The 25,726-nt window shown below is 35.4% G+C and overlaps 1 protein-coding gene across 2 annotated transcripts; it reads left to right on the plus strand.

Moving 5' to 3' along the window:
* The first annotated feature begins 2,320 nt into the window (after positions 1–2,320).
* xpc (xeroderma pigmentosum, complementation group C) lies at positions 2,321–25,282 on the plus strand. 2 transcript variants are annotated; one of them, NM_001045210.1, is made up of 14 exons: positions 2,321–2,600; positions 3,544–3,795; positions 6,411–6,519; positions 6,671–6,755; positions 9,947–10,104; positions 10,430–10,550; positions 13,186–13,278; positions 13,365–14,129; positions 19,270–19,430; positions 20,633–20,714; positions 20,823–20,954; positions 21,050–21,219; positions 24,494–24,587; positions 24,722–25,281. In NM_001045210.1, the coding sequence occupies exons 1-14, from the start codon at positions 2,504–2,506 to the stop codon at positions 25,040–25,042; spliced, it is 2,640 nt and encodes an 879-aa protein (NP_001038675.1). In that variant the 5' UTR covers positions 2,321–2,503; the 3' UTR covers positions 25,043–25,281. The 2 variants fall into 2 exon arrangements, with proteins under 2 accessions (NP_001038675.1, XP_021333922.1); XM_021478247.2 differs by having other exon boundaries at positions 2,343–2,758; positions 24,722–25,282.
* The last annotated feature ends 444 nt before the right edge of the window (positions 25,283–25,726 follow it).

The following is a 25,726-nucleotide window of genomic DNA, read 5'->3' on the forward strand; positions in this document are numbered from 1 at the left end:
GACTGTGTCATCATGGAGACTTGGTGCCAAACACTGCACTTTATATGCCAATCATGTGACACACATACACCTGTCCTGGCATCGGTCCGGGCACAGATGCCCATTGAATCTGGCTGGCTGCAGGGAGAATATCTGATTCTGCTCTGCCAATCAATCCACAGAAGGTTCTCTGAAGTCTCATTCACACACACACATACACAGGCATATGCGCGCGCGCACACACACACACACACACACACACACACAAACACTAACACACAGGCTGGACATCTGCTGCCAAATGACGGTGAGGCAGCTGTTCATTTGCATCAGCACCACCAGGTACATCACACACACTCAGTCTGGAGACAAGTCCAAATGTTAATGAACTTGACTGAATGAGGTTAATATCCTGTAAGATACAAGCTGCAATTTTGGGCGTTTTTGTATTGCATAGTCATTTAATTTTTTTTTTTAATAATAAAAGAATAATAACTTGCTTATGTGTGTACATTTATTGATCTCTAAAATGATTCATCGTGAAAGAATTTTGAATAAGGATATATTTTGCATGAAGAAACTCTATTTTAAGCTTTATTTTTTTATTTTACATTATTTATTGTTAATATCAATAAGCCAGTTAATAAGCCGAAGCACTGAATTTTTTTTCCTTGGAATTAGCAAGATTTTAAAGTTAAGTGGTTTTAACCCTTTGACTGCCCCTCTACCAAACGGCTGACCATGTTTTTGCTATTTTAAATAATGACATGTTAGTCATTTGAAGAATGACTGGTTTGGTTTGCACACACAGCATTGTTGGTTTACAAAATATTCAAACAAATAAAATCCTGTTGGACTACTACACTTGACTTTGGTTTTATTGTAAAAAAAAAAAAAAGAAAGCATGTTAAATGAAAATCTGAAATATTTTATGGCATACTTAAAAATAAAGATAATTTAGTTTTCAGAAATGTTTTATTTTGAACATTTTTTTTTTATAAATTAGTCTTAAACTTCATATTTTTATATTTTTCATGGTTTATGTATTAATTCCGTTATAATTACCATAAACTGACATATCAACCATTTGGTAGAGGTTGAAATTTTAGAAATTATGTGTTGAAAAGTAATTGCACTGAGTGTGTTAACTTCATTAACATTAGGAGTTAAGAAATATAATCCAAAAACCTTTTTTTTTTTTTTTTTTTTTTTTTGTGGGGTTAAAGGGATAAACTATTTATTTGGGCTGAATTTGAACAAACAATTTAAAATTTAACAAGTTGAAAATTTGAAAATTACTAAAATTTTAATTAATTTGTTTGTTTAAAGTCAACCTATATAAATTGTTTGCAACAATTTTGCTGAATTTTTTCCCCCAGTGTGTTTACTATTATATATTCAGATAATTTTTTCATAAAATGAAAAAGTCACAAAAACTAAATTTTGTTTAAAGAAAACAAAACAAAACTTATTATAAAGATTATTGAATGCTTAATTTTTTTGTTAATTTTCCCTGTGATTATTTACTGTAATGGGAGTAATTAAATAAAGATACTATTGAATAAGAAAACAAAAACTTTATGAACATAATCATAATTTAAAAAACACATTTATCACAAGAATATTTACTTTAAGATGATCTTTTACAATTAAATTTTTAATTTTGGAAAATTTAAAAGACCCTAAAAACAAAAACAACAAATTATTTTGCATAGTGTAAATGAAACAAAAAGAAATGAAAAGACAACTGAACCTAATTTCTTCTTGAACAGACAATTTATTCTAGCACTATAAAATAAAATAACTGTACTAAGAGCCACAATAGCAACTTACTAAAATAAAGATTTTTTATTTTTATTTTATTGCTTATTAAAATACAGTAAATTCATTCATTCATTCATTCATTTTTTTTTCGGCTTAGTCCCTTTATTAATCTGGGGTTTCCACAACGGAATGAACCGCCAACTTATCCAGCATGTTTTACGCAGCAGATGCCCTTCCAGCTGCAACCCAAATGCCAACTGACCCAATTGAGGCTCGAACCAGCACCCTTCTTTCTTGCTGTGAGGTGATCGTGCTACTCGCATGCACCGACGCCCTACTGTAAATTCATTATAGTGAAATAAAAGTTTAACGGCACACATATGTAACTGTGAATATTATTTAATATTCTATAAATAATAGATCAAGCTGATTAATGATGATAATAAACAATTATCACATTTACCTGGACTTCTGATAAATACATAAAACAATCATGTGAAAGAACGAGTAATGTCATGAACAACAGCGCCTCCTAGCGTCGAAGTTTCCACATTACGGTTAGCAGCAGAACGGATGTGACGTTTATTCGCATCTCCTGCAGGCAAAGTGCATGCTTTCTGTGTTATGAAAGGTGGGAAGTGAATGTGTTGGGTAACAGTGTGGTCTTCAGGTTACGTTACACAAGTTCACGTGTAATGTAAAGATTTGTGTCCTTCTCATCTGCCCGCGACCTCACAACAGCAACATCAGAAGAAGGAGAATGGCGAAAAGAAAAGACACTCGGCAGAAATCGGACACAAAGAAACCGAAGCAGATTGCAAACACCAAATCTGGATCCAAAACACAAAAAGCCAAAGGTATTTAAGTTCTGTGAAATAGACTTTGTCTCTGTGATGTTCTACTAGTCGCTACTGGTGATGTGATGCAGCTCTGCAGTTGAATGAGTGAAATGTAAATCGTTTGAATGAAGCGGTTGTTACAGACAGACAGATCGACTCTACAGACAGAACTTGAGGTAAAGTTTGTTTTATATTCGCACATTCGGACTGTTTCCTTAATAATACGTCTTTATTAAAGTATTCTTTGCAAATGGTGAAATCATATTAGCAGCCGACACCTGTTAAAAATACAGCATTGTTTACAGTCAATAAACAGTGCCAATGCAGTTTTGAAGTCATATCTACATGTGATTTCAGACTGAATATTCAAAGTACCATGGTAAACAATATAGGGAGCATGTCACAAGTTGTTACTGAACGAATGTGCGATTATAAAAGCAACTTTACCTCAGACAGACAGCTGCAGTGTGCAGGTGTTCACTCAGTCTCGCTTCAGTTCACTTTCAATGAAAACAGACCCTCAGTTAGTTCATTAAACGTGTCAGAGTTAAAGTCAGAATTAAATGTGAACCAGGTTTTGCAAATAGACTACATATACTGTATATTTGATATCATAGGTTACAAATTTATACTTCTAGTTATTGCTATTTTTTTTGTATTTTTTTTCATACTTAATAACATTGTTTGTTAATAGAATAACCCATATTAATCATAGGTCTTTGTCTCGTGGTTGAAAGTGTAAAAATGTTGTATTCTCTATAAAACAAATATGATATTTGCACAAACATACACATACTTTATTAATAAAAGACTGAAATATCAGCCTGTCAGTCAGGTGAATCCAGCATCCTGACTGCTGCTGATAATGGAGGAATGATCTGAAGTTGCTCTGTTTTCATATTTGTACTGCTACAAAGATGTACTTGTAACACTTGTACTTTGTACTCATCGTCTTTTTTAGAAAATGGTATGGAGACCAAAAAGAACCTCAAAAACTCCAAGGTGGCGTCTCGACGGTCCAGAAAGGTGAAAGATGTTCTTGATGAGGTCACCAGCAAATACTTCCAGGACAGCGAGGTTAAAACTGAAGAGCCAGAGGACCTGAGTGACCACAGTGAGGAGAGGATGATCATTGAGGATACTTCACTATCAAAACAGGTCAAAGAAGAGGAGGAAGACAGTGAGGATGAGGACGACTGGGAGGAAGTGGAAGGTATGCATTTTTTTATGAGTTTGTTTGCAACCCCAATTTTCTAAAGTAAATGATTTTTAATATGTATTGTTATATAAATTGTAAATACAAGCAAAAGTTGATTTTGTTCATCATAACAAATCACAACAACCTTTCTTTAATTACAATGTTTAATAGTTTGGGAGTGGAGGTGACTTATTGTTTAAGCTTCGCAAGAAAAATCTCTGCCCAATCTGACATCAGGCAAACCTTTAGATGCTCGACAGCATGTGGTTGTCCATATCTCCTCTTTATGATGGGAAAATGCGTGTTCAATATATGAGACAAATCTGCAATGTCAAACACGTTCACTTCGTGCTCATAATGCCACTACTACAACACAAAGAATGAGATTTCTACTGTAATATCCACAGATTTCCCAAGAAAGGTGTCATCTTGACAGCAGTAGATGGTTTTGTGCTCTGCCATTATATTCCCTCATGTCAATGATTCTTTAGCGCATATAATAGTAAATCATGCCATTTGCTGTGCTTTACCTCCATATCCTGACAGACATGCTTTCACTTGTGTTGTTCATGAATGTCCGGTTGGTTTCTTTGGTCTTTTTCAATGCTTTTCTCTTTTACATATGAGCTCAAGTGGCTTTAATTTAAAACCAAAGCATGTATGTAATTCTGTCTGAGGCTCAAAAAGTTATCTCGTATACAAAATCTCTGGATTCCCTAAATCTTTTCACGTTATTAGGGCTGCTAAATACAGTTGAGGTCAGAATTATTAGCCCCCCTGTTTGTTTGTTTTTCCCAATTTCTGTTTAACGGAGAGAAGATTTTTTTAACACATTTCTAAAAATAATAGTTTTAATAACTCATTTCTAATAACTGATTTATTTTATCTTTGCCATGATGACAGTAAATAATATTTTGCTAGATATTTTTCAGGACACTTCTATTACAGCTTAAATTGACATTTAGAGGCTTAACTAGGTTAATTAGGTTAACTAGGATGGTTAGGGTAATTAGGCAAGTTATTGTATAACGATGGTTTGTTCTGTAGACTTATCGAAAACAAAAAAAGCTTAAAGGGGCTAATAATTTTGACCTTTTAAAATTGGTTTAAAAAAATTAAAAACTGCTTTTATTCTAGCCGAACTCAAACAAATAAGACTTTCCCCAGAAGAAAAAAATATGATCAGACATACTGTGAAAATGTCCTTGCTCTGTTAAACATCATTTGGGAAATATTTAAAAAAGAAAGAAAATTTCAAAAGGGGGCTAATAATTCTGACTTTAGCTGTATATCGCTTAAAGCATCCATATAATAGACAATAGTCACATCGCAAGATATCAATGTTGACTCTGAATTATAGTTGATCAGGAGCTACAGCATTGTATTTAATTACTTTATTTGTACATAATTTATACAATTTATGCAAAAAAATGCTTTTTTTCTTTCTTTCTTTCTTTCTTTCTTATCTTTTTTTCTAGTCGAAATATCTACATTTCAAACCAAAGACAATTTGTTTTACTCCACTGGCAGATAATTTTACTTGTTTTAAAGAAAATCTCTTATTTTAACTTACTTTTGAAGTTGAAAATAAAAACAAAATTTTTATTTAATCTAAGAATTTTTAGACATTTGGACTACAACGATTAAAACAAATTTTAAAAAGTTTTTTTTTTTTTTTTTGCATTGTAATTTTTCAATTTCTGTACATGATTACTGTTCGACTCCCCAGAAAACCATCAAATAATGGTATTCAAACTATCACATGAAACTATTCATAAAGCAATATTGATTGCAGAAACATAAAATATCGCAATATCAGTTTTTTTTACAATATCATGCACTATATTATATATAGAAGTTGGTGGGGAAAAACAGTTTTGTTTTCAGAAATGTAATTTAAAATGTTTCTTTTTTTGTAGTTGTAGTAACCTTTATTGTCCTTGAGGATTCAAACATTCATCGTGCCCAAAAATTTTCCATCCTGTCTTTAAGAGATGCATCAACTCAGATTTACACTGTTCGGATGGGTTACCAAACCAATAGCCATGTTTCTATCCACCTATTTTTATGCGCATTTTGCATATTTGGATAAAAAAACTGGTTGATGGAAACGCCAAGAGGCGCATAAATTTTGAAAATGTACATAAAAAACTGATGCAATAACTGAGTAGGATAAACTTTTTATTCGATAAGAAAAGATGCGCTTAAAGTATGATGGAAACACTTTTTATGATACCATACATGACAATGCTTTCAAGAACAGCTTTATAAAAACAACATCATGGACAATTCTCTTGTGACATTTGCCACAAAATGATGAGCAATGATCAATAATCCAAGAAGCTCCGCTAATATTCAAATTTGAACCCTCACCTATTACCAGTGAACTGTTTCATTTGGAAGTTCCATTACTTTTTCACTTTTACCTTTGTCTTTTTGTGGCACGTGTTTTAGTCATTAAAATAAAAAAAGTTTAATGTTTACAAAAGTACACGTGTAGTCAGCTAAATAAAAGTTGAAGAGAATAAACATTTATTCTTAATTTCATGCTTTATTTTGGAGGGAATTGGGTTTGTAAGTGTTTCCTATATTTCAGTATGAAGCTTTTTTTGAACTGTGTGTTTTCTCAGAGATGGCCGGACCGCTGGGTCCTGTGGACTCATCAGAACTAGCACTTGAGTCGAAACCTGTGGAGATTGAGATTGAGACTCCAGACATGATCCGCAAAAGGCAGAAAAAGTGAGTGAGGATTTATTAAGGGTTGGATTGCCAAGGGATGAAATGCTTTAGCGTGGTAAATGTCTGCAAGTTGCAGTCACATTCATAAAAGGAGCTGTGATGTTTAGACAGTTGAAAAGGACATTTGTAACACCTTGACAACTGTTTCCAGAGAGAAGAGGAAAGCAGAGTTTGAAACGTATCTGCGGCGAATGATGAATCGCTTTAACAAGGACCTACTGGTGGATACACATAAGGTGTGTATCTGGAATTTTTGTTCACTTAACTAAGTATAGACCTTCTGCAATTCAGAAAGTTTTGTGGTTGGAAAGATTTTTAAAAGTGTGTATGTCTACTAAGTTACTATTTATGTGAAATATTGTTTGGTTTTTAAATACAGTTAAATCAACAGTATTTGTATTTTAATATATAAAAATATTTGATTAGTTTTTTAAATTTAATTTGTTCTTGTAATGGCAAAGATGTCTTTACTGTGTTTTTATGCGTCCTTCCTAAATAAACCTGCTAGTTTCTAGAAAAATCATACTAACCAATAACCGCTTGATTTATATTATATTATTGTAACAAAGTTGATGGCCATCTGGCCACCAGGAAGAAGGAGGCTGAGAACCGATGAACTTTTCAATAATATTAATAATGAAAACGGGTGAGTTAAATTGGCCGTAGTGTATGTGTGTGAATGAGAGTGTATGGATGTTTTCCAGTGATGGGTTGCTGCTCGAAGGGCATCCGCTGTGTAAAACATATGCTGGATAAGTTGGCAGTTCATTCCTCTGTGGCGACCCCAAATTAATAAAGGCACTAAGCTGAAAAGAAAATGAATAAATGAAAAATAATGAAAAACAAAACAAACAGACAGCAGCTCCTCATGGTGCGTGAAACAGGTACTTCTCAATAATACTCAAGCACCGGTCTCACTTTGTTCCCGCCCCACTTCCTACAATTATATTATATTATATTATATTATATTATATTATATTATATTATATTATATTATATTATATTATTGCACTTTATGAGCAAAATAATGAATGAAATAATACTGTATTGTTATCAAACAAAAGGGGAGTATTAAATAAAGATACCATTAATTTATAATAAATAAAAAGTACTGATCTTGTAATGTTGACTTTCTAAAAATTTCTTAAGAATTACTGTCAGACCAAAAATCTCCACCATTGGCTGGTTGCCAGCAGTTTTATGTGCTGGTTTTATAGTGAATTGTATCAAGTGTCACATTAAACTAGTTGTTTTGCATTTTATTTTGAAACTGGCAGAGCATAAATTATACTTATGCTATTGCTGAATGATGTCTTCTATACTATTGTTAGTCAATATAAAATGGTGAATGTTCATTAACAGATTTTGACTAATTTGGCTCATTTCCTATGTGCACTTATATGCATCCATGAATATATTACATCTGTTTTCAAATAATTATATGTAGTTGTATTTGGTCTTTAGCCATGATATAAGTGTCTAATAAGTATGGGATAATGTTTATCCAGCTGGATGTACATTATGCCCCTTATTACACTATTTGCCACAAAATTAAACAATTAGACACATTGATCTGAGCTGCAGTGATTTATTAGCTGTTAATTAAACATAAAGCTTGCAGGAAGAAAATGTCTCAGACCACTGAATACCCCAACATTATGAAGCTGCAGGCCCGGAGACCCAATCGCACGCTCAGACCTGCTCGCTCAGACGGCTAGACCTGCACTTCCAGGCCTTTACAGTGCCACCTGCTGTTTAAAAGATTATCTAACCTAAATTCAGCTGCTTCTAAATTGTAACTTAAACTATTTTTCTACTATAAAATATGCTGTGAGTGAATACATTATTATATAAAATATTAAACATACTAGATTTTGATTTGATGCATTAATTCTGTTGTATTTTTATTAATTGTATTTGTAAATAGATATTGTTCAGTTACTTCAATTTTTTTCAGACGTTGTTTGTTGTTTTTTTAATCATTAAGGATTTATCACTATTTCGTATTGAGTTAAGGCAGGGGTGTCCAATCTCTGTCCTGGAGGCCGACGTCCTGCAGATTTTAGCTCCAACTTGCCTCAACACACCTGCAAGGATGTTCCTAGAATGCCTAGTTAGCTAGCCCAGGTGTGTCTGATTGGGGTTGGAACTAAACTTTGCAGGACACCGGCCCTCCAGGACCGAGTCTTGACATCCCTGAGTTAAGGGAATGAATATTATCTTCATATACAATAAATTTCTTCACATACAATAAATTATATTACTACGAGTAATTTTCTCAAAACAAACTTTATTTTTGTGTACTTTTTCATGAGGTCCTACAAATCAAGTTGTAAACAATGCCTAGAAAAATGGTGAAAAATAATAATTAGAGTAATTTTTTTACGTAGAAAATAACATCAAATAAAAGAAAAGCTTTACATTCTTGTTTTTGGATATTTTTCATTTCCAGAGAAAAAAAAAACTGTGGAAATATCTGCAGCATTTGGTGCACTGTGTTAGTGCTGCCAGAGACCCCCTTTTTATACTGTAATATCAGTCTGGGAAAAAATACACACCACAAGCAAACTATTTTTGATTTAACCTAAGAGAGGTCAAATTGTAAATTCTATGCAGGTTAACTGATATTTTGATTTCCAAAAAATATATTTGTAATCATTACAGAACTTATTAACAATTGATAAACTGTTATTGTGTTACTGTTATTGTCATTATATATTGTACATTTTATTTTAACATTTTTACTGTAAGGTTTTTTTTTTTTGCCAGAAAACATTGCTTAAAAATTGTCCCAGAACAGTACATTAATACATAAAATAAGAGCAAGCTGTATATCATAAAACAATGCTATCTTTTGGCACTAATTTTTTACTAATTGTTTGTTAGTGTAATATTTTACACCATATTGATTTATGCCATTAAACCTGGTATTTTTTAGGAATCACTTTTAATAATCAATAACCTTACTGGCTTTTCTGATGTTGCTACTTGCTACAAAGTGCTGGTTTGAGCATGCATTTGGGTCTTCGTACCTGCCGGTTTACCCAACCCAATAGCAGGTGACTCTGTCTGAGAAAACAATACATCTGGAAGTGCAGGTCTGTGCACGCAGGTCTGAGCGTGCAGTTGGGTCTCCGGGCCTGCAGCTTTACCTTACTCCTGAATATAAAATTCTACTTGTATTATCATTATCCAGTCACAAGATGGCGCCAAAAAGTCAAGAGCAACGGAGTGCAAGATAAGCGTCAAGATGATTCAAGATTATTCTTAATACCTCGATGAACCTTTGGTATTAGTTTGTTCAGTTGTTCTCAGCCAATAACAAACCTTGGAATGTCGTGGTTGACCGATCAGAATCAAGGACTGTGTAATATTTATTTGCTTGTATTGTTCTGGTGAGCAATTTCTTCGTTCTTTTGTCAAACAGGTTCACCTCCTGTGCTTAATGGCCAGTGGTTTGTTTAGAAACAGACTCCTCTGTGAGCCTGACCTGTTGGCTGTGGCCTTGTCATTACTACCTTCCCACTTTACCACAGTATCCTTAAAACGCATAAACAACGGCTTCCTGGAGGGGCTACTCAAATGGTGAGCTTGAGGGTATTACACTTAGCTGCTTCAAAAATGAAAAATTCTGTCATCATTTACATGCCTTTATGATGTTTCAAAGGCACATTGCTTTATTTTTCTTCTGTGAAACATAAAAGAAGACATTTGGCATTGTTGTTTGGTGCTCATCATTCATGAAAGTATTTTCTTTTGAGCTCAAATGAGAAACAGTGTACAGGTTTTGAACCAAATGAGGTTTAAAACAATGTGCTACTTCTGGGATGTATGTAAATATAGAATTGATAATCTTTGCTTGTTTTGTTTGTATTCAGTCAATTCAAATATATATTTTGTGTGACACCAGGTTTCAGGCGACATTCACATTAAATCCCGCCTTGCCTGAGGAGAAGGAGGTGGATTTGAGGACTGTGCTGGAAAAGCGAATGGGCTGTTTATCAGCGAGGAACCATGAGGAGATGACCTATGTAAGGAAGAGCTTATTTTCTTTACCCTCATAGACCAGTGTTTCTCAACCACCTTCCTGGAGGACCACCAGCTCTGCACATTGACTGTGTCTCCTTAACCAAACACGCCTGAATCAGATTATCAGCTCTTTTGCAAAGACTGAAAGACCATTGATGATGTGGCAGACAATGGAGACATCCAAAACATGCAGTGCTGGTGGTCCTCCGGGAACATGATTGAGAAACCCTGTCATAGAAGATATATTATGCAAAAAAACTAAATTACATGGTAATGTGTAAAACATACAAAAGCTATGCTAGATTTACCTTTATTGTGTGTTAAATAAAAGTTGCAATAACACTCAAAATTTTGGTGTCAGTAAGGTTTTCATGTGTTTGAAAGAAGATTCTTATGTCAAGCTGGCTAATTTCTTTAATCTATGGCCATACTCACACTAGGTACAGTTGCCTCGAACCGGGCCAAAGCACGCTTGTCCCCCCTCCCGTCTCCCCCCGCACTCACACCACAATCGGGCCTGGGCACGCTTACGTCATCGATGCTGCGCTGTTCAGTGAGAAGCACTCTCTCACTCAGCAGCACAGTAGAGATATCTCTAGTTATATTGTTTCAGTCGTTTGATATGCAGTGACATGCAGTCAAATATTTCGCCAAACTTTCCTTAGGGATGCGGTGACACTCAGTCAGATATTTCGCCGAACAGATCCGCCACTTTTGGCGCTCATAAACAATCATAAAGCCCTCGTGCTGTAGGAATGAGGTGAAGGTATGCTGCTGTCGTGCAGTGAGGGGTCTGTGTATTTAATAAGCTATGGCAGTTTGCGTTCACTGAACAGTAAGAATGATTAATAAATCCATATGAAACATCTTAAAAGTCACGTCTCGCTTTAAGTTTCGGGCCCAAAAAGCCCAAGTGAACCGTGCTCAGGCCCACCTCTTCCAACCGGGCCAGGGCCGGCCAAGTGAACCGTGCTTGAGCCCGATTCAGCGCACTCACACTTCTCAAACAATCCGGGAAACGGGCCTGGGCTGGGTACGGATGGCATAGTGTGAGGAGGCCCTAAAGTGCAGTAAAAACAGTAATATCATGAAATACTGTTACAAATAAACTATTAATCCTTTTAAAAAATGTAATTTCTTCTTGTGATGTTAGTTCTGTACTTTCCAGTCAGTGGCACATCGTGTTTCATGAATGCTTAATAAGCAGTGAATGCTTAATGAAGTGCTTAATAAGCATTTCTTATCACTACTAGTGTTAAAAACAGTTGCACTTATTTATGCTATATAAGAACATCATCACTTTTAAAGCATCCTTGCTGTACAAAATTTGTTATTCCCCCCAAAAAAGGCTTATTGACCCTAAACATTTGAACAGTAGTGTATTTTCGAGTTAAAGTGATATTTCAATCGAAAATTAAAACTAGCTCATTATTTATTCACACTCATGTGGTTTTAAGCCTTTGAGTTCTGCTGAACACACTAGAAGATAATTTGAAAAATAGTTGCTGGGTGTCATCCACTTCCATAGTAGGAAAACAAGATTACAATGGGTGTCAATGAGTCAACAACTAGCGTTTTTCAAAATATGTTTTGTGTTCAACAGAAGAAAGAAACTCAGATAGGTTTTGAACAAGTAAAGGACGAGTAAACGATGGCAGATTTTTTATTTTCGGGTGAACTTTCCTTTTAGGACAGTGGTGCTCAGCCCTGTTCTTGGAGATCGACCTTCCTTCAAAAATTCAGCTGCAACCCTGATCAAACACACCTGAACTAATTAATTAGGACCTGAACAGCACTTGATAATTACAGGCAGGTGTGTTTGATATGGGTTGCAACTGAAATCTGCAGGAAGTTCGATCCCCAGAAATAGAGTTGGTCACGCCTGCTTTAGGATGTTTACTCAACAAGGTTTTTACCTAAAAGCGTTTTGTCCATTCATGATAATATATTAAAATTTATTCAATGTTTTACCATAACATCATCTGCCTGAATTTGACATTTTTGATATGTGCGAGTACTTAAAAAATCAAAGCAACAGTTGCTGTATCTGAAATTGTCCCCTATACTCTCATTTACTTTTCCCTACTTTAGTCCACTAATATAGTTCACTTAAAGGAGTGCATGAAATGAGTGCGTGAATTTGAGTAAGGGATGCTGTTTTGTTCTCCTTGATAAATCCCTCAAGCAGGTTAGATTTTAAACTTCTTGATCAGACCATGTGATTAGTTATTTAACATTTAACGAGCTGGCTATTAGTATTAAAACAAAGTATTTTGATTTCTGCCATGTATACAAACATTAATTTATATTTCATTTTGAAACTGTCAATGATAGGATGCAGACATCTTATGATCAGATGCGAAAATTTAATGGTATAGGGGGTGATTTTGGATACAGCCAATGATAGACTGCAGGACCATGTGCTCAAACATATTGTGTTTATTTACACAGTGACATTGCCATCTATTGGCCTGGCATGCAAAATACTGCATTTCTAGTCTTTTTTTTTTTTTTTTTTTTTTTTAGATCTGTGTTTATCGGGATCATTGTGACAACTTGTGTCATCTGTACATTAAGTTTTTTAGGGTTTAGTACATTTATTAGTTTGGTTCTGACCTGTAATGTCATTTCCTGTAGCTGTTCTTATTGGTGTTGCGGTCATTACGTCTCTTCTGTCGGTTGGTGCTGTCACTGCAACCCCTTCCTCTGAAGCCGCCGCCTGCCACTAAGGTGACATTTCTGGTGTATATCGTGTTGCTATTGCTTCTTTCTTTGTGATTTTGAAGGAATTTAGTGATTTTTGTTTTATTTTTTAGAGTAAGACCACCCCTTCCAAGAGCTCTTCTGAAAAAGCTCAGTCTGAGAAATCCTCCCCAGAGCTTAAGGTATCACCCGGATCTAAACGGCCATCATCTGCCACTGCTGCAGCGAAAGAGGACAGGGGTGGAAAGAGAAAGAAAAAGACAGGAGGAGGAGGAGACAAAGAAGCAGCAGGGGCCCAGAAACCCAAAAACAGCAGAAGAAGAAGTGTAGCTTCAAAGGTGTCGTATAAAGAAGTCGGCAGTGAGGAAGAGGAGGAGCAGAGTGAAGAAGAGTTTCAGCCGAGCAATGAGGATGACAGTGAAGACTCTGATGGAGCCGTGAAAATATGCAGGAAATCCAAAGTGAAAAGCAGAAGATCAAGCAAAGTCAAACAGGAGGAGAGAAGCGAAGAGGAGGAGGAGGAAGAAGAGGAAGAAGAAGAAGAGAAAGAGGTGAAGAAACAAAGACGTAAAAAAAAGCAAGGGAAAGGTGCGGATGAGTGGCTGGAGGTGTATTTGGAGAGCAGCGGCCGGTGGGTGTGTGTAGATGTGGATCAGGGTGTCGGGCAGCCGCAGCTCTGCTCTGATCAAGCCACTCTTCCCATCACTTATGTGGTTGGGTTGGATGACGAGGGCTTCATGAAGGATCTTGGCAGCAGGTATGACCCCACGTGGCTGACATCGTCACGGCGACGACGAGTTGACTCCGAGTGGTGGGAGGAGACTATGGAGCTCTACAAGTCTCCGGATACTGAAAGAGGACAGAAGGAGGATCAGGAGGTATGTATACATCCGAAATAATGTTTATGCCTGCTGTTAAGATGTTTATTGATAATTCCACCACATCTACAGATATGCAGAGAATTTAAATTAAGTTACTCTCAGACCTTAGGCTCTTACAGATAGCGCTAAAGGTGGAATGTAAAATTAGTGTGATTGAAGATGTGCATTTTGTCAGTTAAGTCGGTTCTGTTATTAGCCGTGTCTCCAGTGTTTGCTTTCAGATGGAGCAGCATTTACTAGTGGTGTAATGGATCACAAATCTCACAGTTCGGATCACAATATGGCTTTTTAGTCACAGACCAATTTTCGGAGGAGACAAATGTAATTTGTAATTTCCATTTATTACAAAAACAGTACTGCAAGTCACTTTTGGTTTTAACAAACAGAACTTAGAACCTGTAATTTTAATAAAAAATAAAATAAAGAAATAATCAGCTGACTAAATATAAATTGTAAGATACTAGCCGCATTTCCACTGTTGGGCCAGTGCGACCCAGGGCTTTTATTGGGCCAGGCCGGGCCAATCGCCCGGGAGGTTGAGTGGTGAGGCTGAAATCATGGGGCGTTTCCAATGTTGGGCTAGTAGCTCGCAGCACGTCACGCAAACCCCGTCCCCAGAACGTCCCCCGTATCAAAACGTCACACAACCCACCCACTTCAGCGGGAATCAGACAGATAAAGCACACATCACATCATCACGAAACCGTTAAAAAAAAGACAACCGAAACAAACAAATGACCCGTTACTGTTCAGCATTACATTATATGTCTACTCTTACAGGCCTGTGTGTTCTCATTCATCATATTCATTTCACTTAACGACCGACTGTTGGCATCGAAATCGAGTGGTCTCGCCACTAACGTAGGGACCCAGCGCAGTGAGCGCACTAATCCATAATATTAAACGACAGAAATTGTTAATAAAGACATAAAAATGAAAAGAAAAAAGAAAATGTATTTTATAACATCCTCGTTTAGATAGACACCATCAAACATTCAGCCCAAATGCTCCGTAGAGACCTGAAACATTAATTTTTCCCTATAGGCTATATGACACTTAAAAGGTGATTCCCCTTTATTTAAGGGTGTTTGCATCATATCTTAAGTACAGGAAAGTGTTCAGTATTTCAGCACATAAGAGCAAGTAATAAAATATAGCTTATATTTGTTGCGCTCAGCAGCTATCCACTAATAAAGCTCTTCATGTATTTAAGAAGAAAAAAAAAGATAGCCATACAGGAAAAAGGTTGCCCAGTTTTTGCTTTCACTCACCCAAAAAATGCTCTGTTTGCATGATTTGATTAACACCATCGTATCCAAATACTTAATAAATAATATTTCAAACCTTCTTCTGTGTTTATGGTTTTTAGAAAATATCCAAAATCTTTTTTTCAGATAGGCCTTTGAATAATGAAAGTTTAATATGGCTTTAAAACGGTTTGGTTTATGTATTGTATATACCTAAATTGGTTTAGCTTTTGTTAGTTTTATATTGGTTTATTTATTTAATGCGATTTTATTTTTCCCAGTATTTGTAATTCTTTAAATTATTTCAATATAGCTTAGGCTATGAAGATATGACACTATTGTTTTAAGCATACAAAAGTGGATACGAAATTTGTAAAGTTTCATGTCTTTCTGTTGTATTCATATTGTGTATTATCTTCAAAATAAATAACAAAAAGAAAAAAGCAGCGTGGCATCAACAGAGCTGTGAAGGGAGTGCACTTTTCCTTGTTCTCACACACATACAGGCATCTAAATGCGCACAAACACACCTTTTAAACTTGACAAAAACTCTTGAAAACCTTTACTGTCTTCTTTGTCTTTAATATGGTGTAAAGATTATTATGAGTTATTGAAACATCAAGGAGAACGCAGCAAAGAAAAGTCACTTATAATTGAAAACTTTTTTTATTTTTTATTTTATGCAACAGCCTTACATTTAAAAGGGAAACATAAGGGCGATCATACGCAAAAAGACCCCAGCCTATAAGGCTAGATGTTTTCTTTCCCTTATTTATTTATTTGTTTGGCGCATGTACTTGTGTGTGATAGGAAAACTGTGTCCGCCTCTCCTTTCACTTCGCCCCGAAGCACCAGTTGGCCCTGTTTGACCCAAGGTATTCGGCAGGCCAAAAAAAGCCGGCCGCTGGCCCCAAGAAAGCCCCGTTTTGACCTGATTAGGCCCCGGAAGTGACAGTGGAAACGCCACTGTCCTTGGCTCGCCCTGGCTCGCTAGCTTTAGGCGCGATCTTGGAAACGTGGCTACTCAGCAATATGGAAAAATTCACTGTTACTACTATTGTTGCGAATAACACTAAATGTATACATCTAACATTATAATTTGTTCAACCCATATTCATTTTTTTGTCTCATTCTCAATAAATGTTTCAGGTATTCACTCATAAAACTTCATGTTTCATTGCTAGATGGAGCATTTTTGAAGAATTTTTCAGTGGCATATTTTGATGGCTGGTTGTCGCCACCTTTTGGTTAAATAATGTAATTGCTGCCTACAACTTTCATTTTTAAGCATATAAGGGTGATTTAAATCTTTACCATAAACAACAGTGGTTTTCTCTAAACTATAAACTGTTATCCCAGAACTTGTGTTATTTGACTGTTTGTTACTTCATAACTAACCAAAAAGACTTAAGACTGAATCTCCTTCTTGATTTTTGCATTTTCAGATTTGAATGCAGCGATTCGGAGGATTAATAATCATTTGCAAATGACCATCATTTATAATGTCACGTGCGTGTTGAGATCCCGATCTTTTTATGATTATTTGTGCAGCTTACACTGAATGCACGGATGGTTAGTAGTGACAGAAAACACCTTTGATAAAACCCCCCAAATCCCGAATAACCTACCACAATTCTTCCGTCATCCTTATATTTTACAGGAAAGCCTAAATGCTTTTAAACACGTGATTTAAATGACGCAAGAGGCAATCTCTCTGTGATCGTTACAAATTAAGGATTTATCTACCGATTAAAAAAAAACTATTTATTAATCTCAGGTGTTCCGAACCGTGGGTTGTGATCCATTACACACCTAGCATTTATTACACAGAAGCACAATTCACTGACAAGCTATTTAAAGTAAAAGATTTAATTAGTGTAATTCTGAAATCAAAGATAATAAGTCTGCAATATGACAGCAGTTCTCATTGATCTATGACTCTGTGTTGCTGCTACATCTGAAAGTACATGAAAATACCACATTTAAAAACATGGGATTACTCAAACTCGCTTCATAACATCTAAAATAAATCCTTCTAAAGAGTTTCAAAGTCATGTCAATCAGCTGGTTTGTCTAATAAGCTGACATACCAGTGAGCCGGTGATGAATCACGGCTTTAAAACCCTCCAGTGTCCCTGTATCTGTGGTTACACGCAGTAAACAGCGATGAGTTGGGTGAACCAATGGCCTTCACGGCCAACCACAGTAATTTCTGTTGAGCACATAAATACAACGGCAAATCAACGGTGTTTAAGAACGTGCTCAACAGCGCTTAAGTGTTCGCAGGAAATGGACGTTTTTTGAAATTTCAGTACTGATTGGTATCGTATTCCACTATTGTGACAACCCTACATTAGGGTTATATTTATTAGGGCAAAATATGCATGTGATTTACCATGAACATGGTGAACAGTGTAAAACATGTTGAACAGGCTTTCGATTGATTAAATGATAAGTTATTTTCTCACAAAAGCTGATTATTGTATGTAGCGATGCCTCATCCATTGACTTCCATTAAAACAAAACAGCCTCTGGTCTCTTTTCTCACGTACTAGCGTTAACATGAGCCGCTACAGTTCACCTACTCTACTAATGATTTCCTACTTATCCATTAACTTTAGTTAAATCCTCTGATTTTCTGGATCTCTTCTTTGCAGCATATTTGCAGTTTCTGTGCGAGAGCACTCTCTGGGCTTTAGAGAAGATTTACAACTGATCACAGGGCCAAGCTTCCCTGACAAGATGTGCATGAGAATCACAGCTTGTGCTAAATCGTGAATTCAAGTTCATTTCTTTTTATCATGCAGTCCTATGAAAAATATACTGATAACATTTTTTTTTAATAAACAAACAAGTGCAGTTGGCCACTTCCAGAGATTTCTAATTAGTGTAAGTGCTGTTATGAAATGCGGCTAGGGTTGTCAAATATGCTTGTATATGAGAGATCTGCTGACTTCTGAAAGACGTGGCTTTCAAGTGATCCACTGTCTAGTAATATTTGTTCATGCTTGGTGAAAAGCAGTGAAAATTGGTGAAGCGATGACCTTCAGAGCTAATCATGTTTATATTTGTAAAGCAAGTGAACACTGGCCAATCAGCAGTGTGTAGGGACGTTTCAACAGCATTCAAATGTTAGTGAAAAATGAGTGTTTTTAAAATTCCTGTATTAACTGGTAACAAATTCGATACTTTTGACAAACCTATCTTCAACAGCCACAAAAGACCACGTAGTCTCTAGCTACTGACTTAACATGATCTCATTATGGAATGAAAGTACACCAAAACAAAAACACAAAGAGGATGTCCTAAAAAATAATAGTTTTTATTCACATCATTTTTTTAATTCACATGCTTTCCTGGTCACTCATAAACTGCGTAACATCTGTTTATCCATTCAATAATAATTGTGTGTCACAATACATGCTCCTGTGAAAGTAATGTAGAGTGTGACCAAATGAGTGGGAAGAGAAATCTGAACACAGGTGGTCACAATGAGCGTTTGAAGACTATAATACCAGCTGGAAACAGACGGTACTGCATTTAGAACGTTCAAATTTGCATTATAGTACCAGATGGAAACAGCGCCTTACACTTTCATTCAGAAATTTGGACAAGTAAGATACAACCCTCACTTATTCAGTACTAAGGAAATAAATGACAGAAAGGGCATTTATTGTAAATATATATATATATATATATATATATATATATATATATATATATATATATATACATATATATATATATATATATACATATATTTAAAATAAATGCTGTTCTTTTGTACATTCAAAAAAAATCAAGAAGTCTTACTGACCCTAAATGTTTGATAGGTAAACACAGACATAGGATGTAAACCAACTAGACTCAGGTTTGTTTCTCCTTCATAGATGCAGGCAAAGTTACTGGACAAGCCATTGCCAACATCCGTCTCAGAATACAAAAACCATCCGCTGTATGTACTGAAGAGGCACCTGCTGAAGTACGAGGCTCTTTATCCTGCTACAGCTGCTGTCCTGGGCTACTGCAGAGGAGAGCCTGTTTATTCACGGTAATATCTTATATATAATAAATAGATATAATATATATGTGAATGCAGGGATCACAGTCTTATAATGTACAGCATGAAGGATGGATGAACATTCATTTGTTAATCTGCCCTGGAAAACTTTATTAAGTTATTTTCATGCTATAAGCAATAACTAGTAAATGGTTGACTCCACACTGAATTCTGTTTTGTCAAAATAAATGAAAACAAAAACAGCATTTTAAATACTATAACTAATGAATTTAGACAGCAACGCTAATAATGGATGTATAAAAATATATTTTTTAGATTTAATATTTTTTAAAGAATAACTGATAAGGTAACCTTAACAAACTATGAAAAAGACATTATTTATAAAGGTTTTTTAAAGGGATCCAAAAATGAAAATGTAATCTCCTTCAAGTGGTTTCAAACCTTCATGAGTTTCTTTATTCTATGTATATATTTGAAAGAAAGCTGAAAACCTGTAACCATTGACTTCCATAGATGGACAACCAAATAGTATGGAAGTCAATAGTTCCAGGTTTCCAACCTTTTTTAAAATCTTACTTTGTGTTCGACCGAAGAAAGTAAGTCACAAAGGTTTTAAACAAGTAAAGGGTGAGTAAATGATGACAGGATTTTAATTTTGGTGTGAACTATTACTTTGATATTAGTTAAACAGAGTTAATTTAGTATTTATTTAGATCATGTTTATTACTATTTTAGTTATTTTTTTATTTTAGTGAAAATAGTTTTTAGTCATTTTAATGTCTTTTTTGTTAGATTTAATTTATTTTATTTTATTGCTAGTGGTAGATTAAGTACTTCATTTAACCTTTCTGGTGAAAATGTGCTACAATTGCCTCACAGCAAAAAGGTCGCTGACTCGACCCTGGCTTGGTCAGTTCAGTTGGCATTTCTGTGTGGAGTGTGCATGTTCTCCCCGTGTTTGTGTGGGTTTCTTCCGGGTGCTCTGGTTTCCCCCACAGTCCAAAGACATTCACTATAGGTGAATTGAATAAGCTAAATTGTTCGTAGTGTATGAGTGTGAATGCAAGAGTGTGTAGGTGTATGGGCATCCGCTGTGTAAAACACATGCTGGATAAGTTGGCAGTTCTTTCCGCTGCGGTAAGCCGTGATTCATTTAAGGACTAAGCCAAAAAGAAAATGAATGAATGAATAAATATGGTCCATGTTTGTTTATAATCTCGATGTATTTTCAGAGACTGTGTGCACACACTCCATTCTAGAGACACCTGGCTGAAGGAAGCAAGAACAGTTCGACTCGGAGAAGAGCCATACAAGGTCTCATCTGATCATAATTGAACATGCTTTATTAATATATTTTACCTTATAAATAGAATAAATTACAAAAAATATTTTCAATCCTGCTCATGAAATACTCTCTCTCAGATGGTGCTTGGTTTTTCCAACCGTTCCCGTAAAGCCAGGATGATGTCGGAGCAGAAAAATGTCAAGGATCTGGCTCTTTTTGGAACGTGGCAAACTGAAGAGTATCAACCTCCGATTGCTGTAGATGGCAAAGTGAGTTTTTGAAACAAGCTTTAAATATAGATTTAATTATCTGTTTTTGTTTTCTTTTTGGCTAAAGTTCTGATCTGCATTTTTATGTGTTGCAGGTACCACGCAATGAGTTCGGGAACGTGTACATGTTTAAGTCGTGCATGTTGCCCATAGGATGTGTTCACGTGCATCTGCCAAACCTGCACAGAGTGGCTCGGAAACTGAACATAGACTGCGCTTTAGCAGTGACCGGTTTTGATTACCATTGTGGATTTGCCCATGCAGTGTAAGTTTGCGTGTAAAGTTAAAGTTTTGTTTCATCCAGTCAAAACTGCAACAAATATGAACCGTTTTCTTGCTATTGACAAGATTTTTCATCATTTACGACACAATGCTTCACTAACATTAACGAGTTACACCTCAATCCATGCGTTTACTTGTAAGTCTTTTATGCATAATGACGAGCAAATATTATGGTATCTTATTTTAAACTTTTTATCTCTAACTTTTTCCTTGCAATTGAGATTCATTATAATTTATCATATATTAAAAGTTAACATCTAAAGCAAAGATGGTATCCATTAAATGATCAAAAATAAAACTGTCCAATGTAACAGAAGAAATGTAGATGTCTATGCAGAAGCATATAACTGCAAGGTCTGAAAGTCTGTGGTGTTGGACTGGATCTCCAATGAGTCTTGATCGTTTATTCTGAATTTGATATAAATTAATGTGATTTCTTTCTAATATTTTTAATTCAAACTGCTTATTTTAATTAATTATCTATTTTATTATTATTATTATTATATTTCTTGTAATTTAAATGACTATAGTGAACACTGATTGAAGTAAAATAACTATAAAAATGTAACTGTGTTTTTTTAAAGTTTTTATAAACATTATACACATAACAATTACTTAGAATATTTACATTCACAAACAAATAAACAAACAGATAGAAAATACCAATTGATGGAAATTATAATAGTAAATAAATAATAGTGACAGCTTAAAAAAAAAGGGGGGGGGGTAGAAAAATAAATAAATACACTCCAATATAAAGACAATAACTACAACAAAGCCCCTGACGGCATTTCAAAGATCAAGCAAGTGTGTTTCAATTAATGACCAGGTCTGTTAGAAAATATCTGATTTCACCTGCAAATCTGCAGTCATTTTCTCAAATACATATATCTGATCCAGCCTCTGTGTCAATTCTTTCAAAGTAGTTTGGCGGGTTTTCGTCCAGTTCACTGTAATTATTTTTCTAGCTGTTATGAATTATAAATGTTGAAAATTGGGAAAATAGGGGAGACTTACTGAACTGATCAGGGGGAAAAGCCATCAAGCAAAAAAACAACTGGGTGCATTGATATGTCGTATTCTAAAACTCCCCTTTATCCTCTTACCATCTCTCCACAAACTCTCCAGCATTGTGATAATTGTATAGAACTATCGAATTTAGCGATCACTGATGGAACTGCGGGGTGTCTGTTGGGTTTTAAAAAGTAATAAAAAGTCTCAAATGCTATTTTGCAAGGTATTACATTTTATATCATTTTTGATTATGCAATCTATGGCTTTATGCTAAAGTTTGCCTGAATTAAATCTGTGAATATCAGGATGCTGTGTAGTTCATGAAATCAGTGAAATCTTGCTAGATTTGACAGCTTGCTGCTTTGTTTACTGCAGTATTAGTAGGCAACACCATAATTTCTGCAGTTCTATAGGCGCAACCTGCTGATTTAGCTAGATTTAATAGATTTTTATTCAGTATGTGAAGAATGTTTTAGTTTTGGGTTAGTTTCTTACATTAATATTTAGTAAATATACTGCCAGTTAAAATCTCGCCAGTGTTTCCAGGTGAAGCCTAAAGTAGTTATAAGGTCTTAAAATGTATGGAAAGAGTCTTAAAAGGTATTAGATTTCACTCTCTGATTGTGTGTGAAAACAACACAATCTCTGTCCCTGTATGTTCTCTGAACTCTGAAAAACCTCATCTTCATCTTTTTCAAGTTGAACTCCTTCCATATTTGACTGCTTATACCCTTATGACAATTCGTGCATATTTGTTTCCACATTTCATTCTCTATTGTAGTGTTTAATTCTAATTCCCAATTTCTTTTGACAATTTGAAAACTCTCCCAATTTCTTAACAGTTGTCAGATTCTAGCATAGGTTATTTACATGCTTAATACACACAGAATGAACAGCAATACACAAATATCTTTACAAATGAAAAAGAATTAAAGGATTAAAGTATTGCAAAAATTATTATTTTCTAGCGTACATAAATATAAAAACCATACTTCCATGTATAACTCAGTTTTTGAACACACTTCTTTATTATCGTTCATTTATTTGTTTGCTGGAAATCAGAACTGAATTTAGAAATAGTTTTGAAACAAATCTTTGTGCTTAAATGAAATTAATTATTTAAAGGCTAATGTATGTCTGTGCGTACAGCACGTTTCCCTATCCGCGAGAGCGAAAGTGAAAGTAAACAATGAGATGGCTTATCTCTCATTCTCGCGCTGCAGATGCTCTGTTTAACTGTTTTCTTGCTAGTGAAATGCTCAGCTTTTCCACTTACAAAGTCGTCATGTAAATAGCAAATGCGCTATGGCGCGGCGCCATATAACTAATTAAGAGAGTAAGCTCAACCGCATTAGACCATGCGCCACAGTGCAAAGTGGATTTTTCCGTCCTTATTTTAGCAAAAGTGGATTCTGACACCCCCCTTTATGCATTTGTGCCCTGCGCTTTGCACGTTGTGCATGGATCGTCAAAATAGAGCCCATGGAGTTTAAGTTATGGAGTTTATGGCTTGACATATTTGAGAAAAATAATGCTTAAAAATGTATTATTGGAAAACTATAAGTCTGGTAAACCTGACAAGATATAGCATTAAAATCTAATGCAAAGTACAGCTTTTGGCCAAATTTGTGGCTTGAATATTTTTTATATGCACAGATTATTAAAATGTAATATTTAACATTTTTTTATTCAATAACGATAAGTCTGATTGGTATGAGGAGATAAAGCTACAATCTTGAATGCTGAAGGCACATTTTGACCAAATTTGGGCCTTGTAGCATGAACGGCCTAGGAGGAGATATGTTTGGTTAAAGGACAGGATAGTATAACAGTATGTTGGCTTTCCCAAGCCAACATAAATATCTAAAGAAATCATTAGATTTCAGTGTAAATCTGTTAAGATAATTGAGGAAACGATATTTATGTCTCCCCATATTAATTACCTTTAACCCATTATTTAAAAAAAACCTTTTTAATAGTATTTTATTAGTATTATCTATTCACTAAAAAAATTACTTCTCTGTCTTTTTTTATGTTTCTTTTTAACAACAAGGTCTAAATGTACGAATTTATTTATTTATTTTTTATTTTTTTATCAAGAGCAGAAGAACCAAGAGTATCAAACAGCATGTGTTGTTCCCCTTCAATTTGCTCTAAAAGTTGTTGCTTTTTTTCTGAATGGAAAATTGCGGGACGTCATTTTAATTTTATGATCTGTAATTGGATTGACCGATGTGTTTCAGAAATGACGGCTATATCGTCTGTGAAGAACACGAAGAAATCCTGAAAGCAGCCTGGGAAAACGAGCAAGAAATTCAGCAGAAGAAAGAACAGGAGGTGTGTTGATTTCATGTAGTTCAAATCTAAAAAGATTGTATTTAAAAAAAAATAATAATGATAAAATAACTTTTACCTGTGAAGTAGAACTGCAGTGAAAATGTTGTAACTTGCCTGTTGTGGTGTTTGAGCAGAAGCGAGAGAAGCGTGCTGTGACCAACTGGACTCTGCTGGTTAAAGGCCTGCTAATAAAAGAGAGGCTGAAGCGTCGCTATGGGCAGCAGGGCCTGGCATCAGGGACGGGGCTTAAGCAAGGAAAAGAAGGCGGGGCTGAAGGACTGTCCTCTGATGAGGAGAAAGAGGGCGGGGCTCAGAGCGCTCAAGCTCCACCCTCTCTGACTGCCTCATGGCCACAGAACCGAAAAGAGGAAGCAGAGGAAAAGATCGTAAGACGTGTATCTAACCGAGAGAAACGCGGAGAGGAGAAACATCTCTTCCCTTTTGAAAAAGTCTGACTAAATTAGGTTTTAATCACTTTACTGTAATTCTAAATGTTTTTTTCTGCATTCAAAAGCTTGTTTCTCACTGTAACCGTCACCAACCTTTTATAACTGCTGTATGCAGAGGATTTTGTAGGTGTTAAAAATGTATACTTAGTCATCTTTTCATACTCTGCGTTTGTTTATGCATCAGAATACATATTTTTATATAACATGCTGCTGGGGCGAAAAAAAATAAACAAATGTTTTGTTGCAGCTTTTTTGTGTGTGAATTAGATTTCCATGCATGCACTTTGTAAATGGATCCATGATTTCATGTTGTTCATTCCAAATTTTGACCCTACCATCCGAATGTTGCAGCAGAAATTGAGACCCATCAGACCAGGCAACGTTTTCCCAATCTTCTATTGTCCAATTTTGGTGAGCCTGTGCGAATTGTAGCCTCAGTTTCCTATTCTTAGCTGACAGGAGTGGCACCTTGTGTGGCTGATCTGCCTTAAGGTTTGATGTAATGTATGTGCAGAGATGCTCTTCTGTGTATCTCTGTTGTAACGAGTGGTTATTTGAGTTACTGTTGCCTTTCTGTTAGCTTCAAACAGTCTGGCCATTCTCCTCTGACCTCTGGCATCAACAAGGCATTTGCGCCCACAGATCTGCCGCTCACTGGATTTATTCATCAGAACATATATTTTTATAGAA

This window comes from Danio rerio, chromosome 8, assembly GCF_049306965.1.
Source record: "Danio rerio strain Tuebingen ecotype United States chromosome 8, GRCz12tu, whole genome shotgun sequence".
Taxonomy (NCBI): Eukaryota; Metazoa; Chordata; class Actinopteri; order Cypriniformes; family Danionidae; genus Danio; species Danio rerio.

What these genes read in the sequence shown, in the direction of transcription:
- xpc (NM_001045210.1), top strand. Translation starts at nt 2,504, where the DNA reads ATGGCGAAAAGAAAAGACACTCGGCAGAAATCGGACACAAAGAAACCG. An exon ending in TACTGGTGGATACACATAAG is followed by an intron (nt 6,756 to 9,946) that starts GTGTGTATCTGG and finishes TTTGTCAAACAG; the next exon opens with GTTCACCTCCTGTGCTTAAT. An exon ending in TGTGGATTTGCCCATGCAGT is followed by an intron (nt 21,220 to 24,493) that starts GTAAGTTTGCGT and finishes GATGTGTTTCAG; the next exon opens with AAATGACGGCTATATCGTCT.